Genomic DNA, 9,148 nt, shown 5'->3' on the forward strand with positions numbered 1-9,148 from the left:
GATATAGAGAGAAGAAGAGAAAATAACAAAGAGGTTTAGAAAATGACTTGTGTTTAGAGAGAATCTAAAACTATCAGAAAATCTGACGTGTGACTTATCAAATTTCTTCTTTTGACTTCTCTCTAAGCACTCCTTTTATAGACTCAATTAGGCTATTTAATCTAATTAAAAAATCAATAAAATAACAGCCATTTTGAAGCCCTAGGTCGAAATTATCATGGGCTATAGGCCCGTGAAATTTCCCATTTGATTATAAGCTCATTGGACTTAAAATCAAGGCCTGTATTATTTTCTATTGATTTAATTAATTAAATAATTATTTAAATCCTTTATCAAATTAATTATTTATAATTTGAACCTTGATTTAAATTTATTTATTAATTTAGATACCAATTTATCTTAATTAATAAATCTGCCATAAATTCTCTTTTCTTCTCAAAATTACACAACTCTGTGAAACTATCCAAAATTGACCTGGTCAACTTTGATAATTCTAATTAATAATTAAATCAATTAATTGAGACTATCTAGATGATTTTATCCAAAGTACAATGGGGACCATGGGCCTATGAAATCAAGCTCCAATAAGCTATCATAAATCTAACAAATAAATGTACTAACTTATTAATTTCTCGTGACTCCACTATAGAATTGGAATCGCACTCTTGAATTCATAGAACGCTCTTTAACAAATATAGATACGCTATTAATTATCCATTGTTACAACATTAATTGTCACTCAATCCTCTATAGACGGTCTACAATGAGATAGGACTAAAATACCGTTTTACCCCTCATTGTATTTTATCCTTAAAACACTTAGTTCCTTGTAAATGATATTTCAGTAGACTAATTTAATTACTGAAATGAGATCTCTATCATTTAACACCTTGAACCAAACTAAAAGGAAACCATCGTTTCACTTCTTCATCAGAAGCTATAGATGTTCATATCTATGATTAACACTCCCACTCAATTATACTACCGAGTTCCCAAGATGTAAGTATGGGCTAGTCCGTAGGGTAAGCTGGTAACGAACAAGTCAAAGAACTCAAATAATACAATCAGTTAGAATACTAACCACTCAGAATTGAGATTGAATTGACATATGGTCAACTATATGATATGACTAGAATAGATAATAACGGTATGTTTACTAATCTTATCAACTGTCAATATCGGTCCTGTCCGATGTAACAAATACATCCGATCTTATCTACTTTGCTAATCTTCTGGAAATAACATAACACTGTAATGTGTAAGTAGATCATATCGTAGATTGGCAAGTCAGTGTAAATCCTGTGCACTGACTAATCTTAAGACTAACTTATTTTGAACATATAACCATATTTATATTCCACTGTGATTACGTCACTATAAATAAGATTAGCTATATGCTCGGGATTTAATAGAAGTTTATATTAAAAAAATAATCATGAAAATAAAACATGTGAGCAAAGTGATTGACCAAGTCAAAAAATGATTTCTATTCTTTTATTGATAATAAAATGAGATTACAAAGAATTTGGGTTTTAATTAGGGCATAAAACCCCAACACCTTTCCCCAGCTCGGTTTCCACTAGGAGCTCTCTGGGGTACATCTCGATCCAGAGATGGATGTCTAATGGGTGATGGAGGATGCCTAATTGGAGATGGAGGTGGTCTCTCATTGTTCGCAGTTGGCCTCGCTAGTGCTGGGTTATGATTCCGGGCTGCTTGCGGGGCAGCTCGGTTGTTCCCAATGGAGACCGAAACCTCTCTTGGCTGGTTGGTTCGCAAGGGGTTTTGAGATGACACCCCAGACTTGTTGATTATAGCACTCGCTCCAGCCCTTGTTGCTTGACCTTTTTGGGCTACTCTTTGTTCGGCTACCTTTGTCGTAGTGCTACCTCAAGGACGTACCCTAGCCTATTGTGGGGACGCCTGCAATTCTGCGACCCTCCTCATCATTTCTTCATTCAGTCGCGTGGCTTCATCCAGGCTTTCTCGCAACCTCCGATTTTCCAACTCCACCATTGGCACATACATTTTAGGATTATAATAATCCTTGTTAGGTGGCTTAGACCCCTGACCTGGTTCTTGCGAGGCTGCTGATGCACTTCCTTCATGAGGATTTTCCTCATTCATTGGCTGTTTGCCAAGATGATGAGGAGGTTTTTCCGTTTGAGGAGTGTTCTCCTCGGGGATTCTGGGTAATGGTGGACCATTTCCAAGCTCCGGGACGTTGCTAGCGGGTGCTTCCATCATTTGTTCAACGGAAGGTTTGAAAGAACAATAATACTTAATGCTCTCAATGAAAGCACCAAAGTGTTGATGACGTTTTTCATCAACTAAAAACAAGAGAAATTAAGCAAATGTGTAATTTAGTAAGAAAAGAAGAACAAAGATTTTTACGTAGTTCAGTAGTTAGAATCTACTTACGTTCACGAGTCACTTTTATTGAGGTCTGTGTTCAAGCTTTTTGAGAGAAATTTCTTTAAGACTTTTCTCAATACAAAATAACACGTGTTTACAAAGGACTATTCCCAAACTATTTATAGGTCTGGTTACAAGAATCCTCCCTTAATCTTAGGGATATTGCGCTACCCATATCAGTTGATTGGAGCAATAAATCTCATAGATTAAATACAATCAATCACATTTATTGTAAATTAATATCCCTAAACAATAGGGTTGATTATACAGTTTGATTTAAATCTCTTGATTATAGGGATTTCCTAATAACATCTCTATGTATTAATTTAATGAGTCTTTGAGCTTGAATACTGATCCAATGGGCTTTCGATATCATATGTAGCTTCGATCTCATCATTCCAGTTATTGCTACCTCATTGCTTTATTGGTCTTTCGAACGCATCTTTTGGAGGACACTCTTGTTGCCTTCGAGCCTGCAACTCATGCTCAAGTGCAAATGACATAGCTCTGGAACTTCACTTATACTTGTACAAGTATAACGTTAATACTTATTAAATACAAGCTCACACCTTACGAGCTTACATTTCAACGTTGTATATTTTCTCGAAATTTGGGTGTATCAAACAAATAGCTGACATACTTACAAAGGGACTTCCTACAAGACAGTTTGACAAATTGATGGGCAAGCTGGCCATGAAGGATATTTTCAAACCGACTTGAGGGGGAATGTTGAAGAAGGGGGAAAATCAGTAATATAATATTACTGATTATTATATCTTTGTAGATATTTTGTACAATTACCTGATATCTTCCTTTAGAGAAACCAAATAATTTGTTTCTTTTTTTATTTTCCTGATTCTAAGGTTTAGTGTTGACCTAGAATATTTGATAGTTAATAGTAGATTTGTACAGATTTGTTTATAGCTTGTATTAGCCTTTTTAAAGGCTCCTTTTCTCTATCAATAATATACAAAAAAATTACCCTTATTCACAATATACATATAATTTTTCTATATTTTTATTTAATATGGCTGAGTTAATGAGGTTAGTCATCATGATTGCAATAGGCAAATATCAAATAAATATTTAGGTCTTCCTCAGTGTTTTGAGAGATAAAAAAAGGGTTCATTTTCTTTTAATAAGGATAAGGTCCTTTCTTTTCTTAATTATTGTGTTGAGCAATATTTCTCTCGTGCAGGTAAGGAAGTTCTTCTCAAGGCTGTTGTTCAAGCTATTCCCTCTTATGTTATGACATGCTTTAGGTTACTTGTTAGTCTTTGTCATATGATATGGAATATGTTATGGAAATGGTACCACTATTAAAACTCTTTAGGATTATTGGATCCCTAATTTTTTATTCATCTCCTTTCAGTCTCAATCTTCTCCTTCAACAGATAGAGTGCCTTTTTTCTTTAACTCATTGGGGCGAATGAGATGTTGATAAGTTTAGGAGCTATTTCCATCCACACTTAGTTCAAACTATTTTTGCTCTTCCTCTAGTTAATTCAAACCGATGACACTAGTCTGAGAGCATACTACTTTTGAAAAGTATTATGTTAAATCAAGATATCAATTAGCATTCTCTTCTTCTTCTTCAAATCCCCATGCCTTGAAAAAGTGGTGGTCTTATCTTTGGCATCTCAAGTTGCCTCCAAAAATAAAACATTTCATTTGGAGAGTATGTAAGCATATACTTCCTGCAGCTGCTAATCTTGTTTCTAGATGCATTATTGATTCTCCCCATTGTTTTTATTGTCATTTTCATGTTGAAACTTTTTCTCATTCACTATTGTATTGTTCCAGAGCTAAGAAAATTTGAAAATATTCAGAGTTTTCTAGTTTGGTGTCTACTCATGCTCATATGGATATTCTTGATCTTATATTGGGTGCTTGGAAAGAATTCACTAATGATCAATTTGAAATTTTCCTTTATTTACTTTGGGCTTCTTGGAACAATAGGACTGTGTTATTTTTCCACAAGAAATTTGTGTTACCTGCTCAGGATATATTTGCTTGGATTTCATCTTATGTTAGCAATTATAAGGAAGCTTTAATTAAGCCAACTTGTGGGCACCATAAAATAAATAGGAAGACTGTTAAATGGTCTCCTCCTACTCACGGCATTCCATTTTTGCTGCAGTTGTTAGCGAGTTTACAAGGGTTGTAGTTGCTGGTCTTATGGTTCTTGTCCAAGGATCCATTTATCCTTTGTTGATGGAGGCTAGATGTTTGTTACATGCTCTTCAATGGTGTGCGGCTGTTTCTTTCCCTTTCTTTTATATTGAAATGAATTGTAAAGTGGTTGTAGATCAAATTAAATTTTATCATAAGAATTTTTCTCCTTTTAGTGATATAATTTCATATATCATTTGTTCCCTATCTTCCTTTCCCTGTGGATTTGTATTTCTCATGTGGTTAGATAAGCTAATTATTTAGCTCATTCTCTAGCTAAAATAGCTCTAGGGTTAGAATGTGAACTTGTATGGAATGGTAATATTTCTTTCTCTATCTTTGTTAAACTTTTTGTACTTCTTGTTTCGTCTTAATGGAAGTTTTATTTTTAAAAAATTGCTAGTATTATTCCAATAATTAAGACTATGTCTCCTAAAAATTAATGTCTAATTAATTTAAGACTTATTTTTTTTTAAAATCTAAACATGAATATCATTTCACCGTTTTAAATATCTCACAATCTGAAAATGACTTATGATATGATTAGTCTAATTGTAATGAATCGCTACCATTAGTTAGTTAGTTTATCATTGTTGGATCCCATCAAACTAAAGATTAATATCCATTCAAACTTGAAATAAAGTCTGTAAAATTTCTAATTAGATCAATTGAATCAAAGTTCTTAGATGGTGACCAACATAATTCAATACTGAGACTACACTCGTCTTTCTTTCTTATTTATTTCGTTCATCAAAGTTTATCATTGTTGGATCCCACTAGTTAACTATTAAAAACCAAAAACTTCCTCCCAAATAAATTAATATTAAAAGACTCACACTCATCCATTCCCTACCCCGTACATCAAACACCCCATAAATTTGTTGAAAATTTAATGAGCATATAGTCCCAATTCATTATGTTTCCCCCCTTTATTCATCTATAAATGCATAACAAAAGATAGGACTTCTTTTTGACAAGAATAATAAGGCTCCATCTAAAAACCAATTGGTAATTAGTGGAGTTACACATGTTCTTATTAATGGTTTAATATTCTTACACTTATTCCATGTGGGACACAATAGTCTAATATTCCCTCTCAAGATGGTGGCGATTTTTCGCTCATCAATCTTGACTCACCTGATTACAAGTGGCCCATTTTTTTTCAACTCGCTTATTTTTTTTGGATCTCAAGTGTCTTTTTGCACTATGTGGATCTTGTGCGGCTTGGCTCACTCTTTTGGATCGGTGTGGATCGAATGCCCGCTAGGGAATTGGCTCTTGATACCATGACAAGAATCATGAGACTCCATCTAAAAACCAATTGGTAATTAGTGGAGTTACACATTTTCTTATTAATAGTTTAATATTCTTACACTTATTCCATGTGGAACACAATAGTCCAATACTTTTTTTTTTTTTGATGAAAAGGAAATTATATTGAACCACAAACCAAATACAAAAACAAGCTCAAAAATAGCCCCTCAAGCCGAGGATTACAAAAAATTAACTTTCTCTAAGAAAGCTACATCTTTTCTATGCAACTTAAATCTATGTAAGTTCTCAAGTCTGGCTTTCAAGCAATTTTGCAATAAAGCAAACACTGCATTAACTGAAACAGAACAAAGATTAAAAAAGCAATTGTTTCTATTCCACCAGATGAGATAAACTGAAGCAGCAAGCCCAGCAGCTAACAATTTTTGCTGCAGACACTTCGGCTTCCCCACCATCCAAGTGACCCAATCATTAAGATGAACTGGCCAGATCTCACATCCCAAACCAAGCAGTAACTTTGCTCCGCAGCAGCTGAGAAAACTTACACTGAAAGAAGAGATGTTCGTGACTCTCTTGCTGCAATTCACAGATAGGACACAAAACAGATGGAAGACAAATCTGGCACTTTAATAAATTGTCCCTAGTCAATAAATGCCTCAAAGTGGCTTGCCAAATAATAAAGCGATGTTTGGGCACAGATAGATTACACTAGATCACAGAAGCATACTGAACTTTGTCCTTGTGAAGGAGCAGGTTATACAAGTTACTGACTTTCAGTTTGTTGTTTTGAACAGCTCTTCCCAGCAGCTCACTATTAAGAATAGCCTTCAAGTTTATAAGTTTTCGCCAGTACCAACTGACATCAGACTGAAGCTTATAATCCCAAACACTCTGCCCTTTAAGATAGATAGCATCAACCCACTTCACCCACAGGATATCCTGTTTAGAGGAAACCACCCACAAATATTTAGCTAAGAGGACCATATTCCATTTTGCCCCTTCTTTAAACCCAAGACCCCCAAGTTGCTTCGGAAGGCAAACCTGATCCCAGCTTGTAAAGTGAATTTTACTCCTGTTATCATTACCTTTGCTGGCACCCCAAAGGAATTTCCTACACAAATGATCAATCTCAGAGATTACACTCTTTGGGAGAAGGAAAATACTCATCCAAAAAGCTCTTAACCCCATTAAAACAGATTGAATAAGTTGAGTTTTTCCAGCAAAAGATAAGTGACGATTTGACCAATGATGTAGCTTCAGCTGGATTTTCTTTATAATAGCAGCACAATCTCCTGCTTTCCACTTCGTAGGTCTCAAAGGAACCCCTAAATATTTGAGAGGAAACTCACCTTCAGAGAACCGAATATCCTTCAGAATTTCCTTGGTTTCAGCCGCATTCATACCCCCAAAATAAACTCTAGATTTCTCCACATTAGCTGTCAAACCAGAAACACTGCTAAAGGACTTGAAACACTCTGTAATAATCTGAACAGACCTATTCGTGCCCTTGCAAAACAGCACCAAATCATCAGCAAAGCACAGGCTCACCAATTCAAGCTTCTTACATCTAGGATGAAACCGAAACTCCTTATTCTGAGAGGCTTGGATGAGAAGTCTAGTAAAGTATTCCATCACAAGAACAAACAACAAAGGAGACATCGGGTCCCCTTGTTTCAAACCCTTCCTACCAGTAAAACAACCTTGAACTCTCCCATTCATCAAGATAGAGTAATCCGAGTCCTTTAAACAAATATTAATCCAATTAATAAACTGAGCCGGAATACAGAATGCAGCAAGAATATCTTCAAGACAATGCCAATCTATGGAATCATAGGCCTTACTCAAATCCACTTTCATCATACACCTAGGAGAGATATTCTTCCTCTTATACCCTTTAAGAATATCTTGAAAAATAAGGATATTATGAGCTAAAATCCTATCCTTGACAAAAGCTCCTTGATTTTGGTGAATTAACCAAGGAAGAACCACATTCAATCTATTGCAGATCAGCTTGGAAATACACTTATACAGAGTATTACAACAAGCAATAGGCCCGTACTCCACCGCCTTAGTCGGGTGCTCAACTTTAGGAATCAATGACAACATAGCATCGTTAAAACCTTGAGGAAGTTTACCCAACTGAAAAAAACTCAAAATAGCATATGAAATTTCATCACCAATCTCATTCCACAAAGCTTTAAAAAAACCCGCACCATAACCATCCGGACCCGGACTCTTAATTGAACCAATACTAAACATAGCACTCTTAACATCCTTCTTAGTAAATGGTCTTATTAAATCCAGCTGTTGCTCTAAAGAAAGAATATTACCATGCCTGAAGCACTCCCTGTGAATGGTCCCCGAAGCCTTACTCCGACTGCCCAACAAACTTCTAAAATGACTTAAGAAATGATCCACAACTTCCTCATAATTATCAATAATCTGACCGGTTTCAGTAAGAAAAGAAGTGATACGATTTACCTCCTTCCGCTTTTTCAAATAAGCATGAAAAAAAGTTGTATTATCATCCCCCAACCTAAGCCAATTAACTTTACTCCTCTGTCTAAGATAGCTGTCATAGAGCCTAGAAGTCTGAACCAGGTTACTCAAGGCCTGTTGTTCCTCAACTTGGAACATAGCCGAATGAATATCCTGCTGAAGCTGAATCTGAGCCATATTATAAGTGTCTTTAGCAACCTGAAACTTATGGTCAATATCACCAATCACAAACTTATTAAAATGTCGCAGAATAGGCCTTAATCTCCTCAGTTTAACCATGATTCTGTCAAGCCCTTGAGCTGTTACTGGTTTGGTCCAACTCTGCAAAACAGTAGCTTTAAATTCATCATGATCAGCCCACATGTTAAAATATCGAAACGGCTTAGTACCAGAATTCATCTCAGTCATAGTCTTAACAATACAGAAACAATGATCAGAACAAATATCCCAATTAACAACAGCTACCGAGTCAGGAAACAAATCCACCCAATCTTCATTCTTAAAGATGCGATCAAACTTGGAATAAATTCGAGCCCCTTCAGATTGATTGTTAGTCCAAGTATAATGAGATCCCATAGACCTAAGAGCATCCACCAATCCTAAAGACTTCTACCTTTGCGCATCTATCAACTCAGCTGCAGACACAGTACGACCCCCAATTCTATCATCAACTTCAAAAACTGAGTTAAAGTCCCCTACCAATAACCAAGGTTTCACTGGAAAACTCAGGCAAGAGAGATCTTGCCATAACGGAACTCTTTCCAAAATTGTGTTCCTGCCATAAACAAAA

The 9,148-nt window shown here is 35.5% G+C and overlaps 1 protein-coding gene across 1 annotated transcript; it reads right to left on the bottom strand.

The window, feature by feature from the left end:
• Positions 1-1,908: 1,908 nt before the first annotated feature.
• LOC133799682 (uncharacterized) lies at positions 1,909-8,934 on the bottom strand. The gene is made up of 4 exons (XM_062237681.1): positions 6,587-8,934; positions 6,096-6,435; positions 2,422-2,446; positions 1,909-2,330 (listed from the first exon to the last, which is right to left on the bottom strand). The coding sequence occupies exons 1-4, from the start codon at positions 8,932-8,934 to the stop codon at positions 1,909-1,911; spliced, it is 3,135 nt and encodes a 1,044-aa protein (XP_062093665.1).
• Between the last annotated feature and the right edge of the window lie 214 nt (positions 8,935-9,148).

This window comes from Humulus lupulus, chromosome 9, assembly GCF_963169125.1.
Source record: "Humulus lupulus chromosome 9, drHumLupu1.1, whole genome shotgun sequence".
Lineage (NCBI taxonomy): Eukaryota > Viridiplantae > Streptophyta > Magnoliopsida > Rosales > Cannabaceae > Humulus > Humulus lupulus.

Coding starts and splice junctions, on each gene's coding strand:
- LOC133799682 (XM_062237681.1), bottom strand. CDS start 8,934: ATGGGATCTCATTATACTTGGACTAACAATCAATCTGAAGGGGCTCGA. Junction 2,447..6,095: donor ATGTAGCTTTCTTAGAGAAA/GTTAATTTTTTG, acceptor GCTTGAACACAG/ACCTCAATAAAAGTGACTCG. Junction 2,331..2,421: donor AATAAAAGTGACTCGTGAAC/GTAAGTAGATTC, acceptor TCTTGTTTTTAG/TTGATGAAAAACGTCATCAA.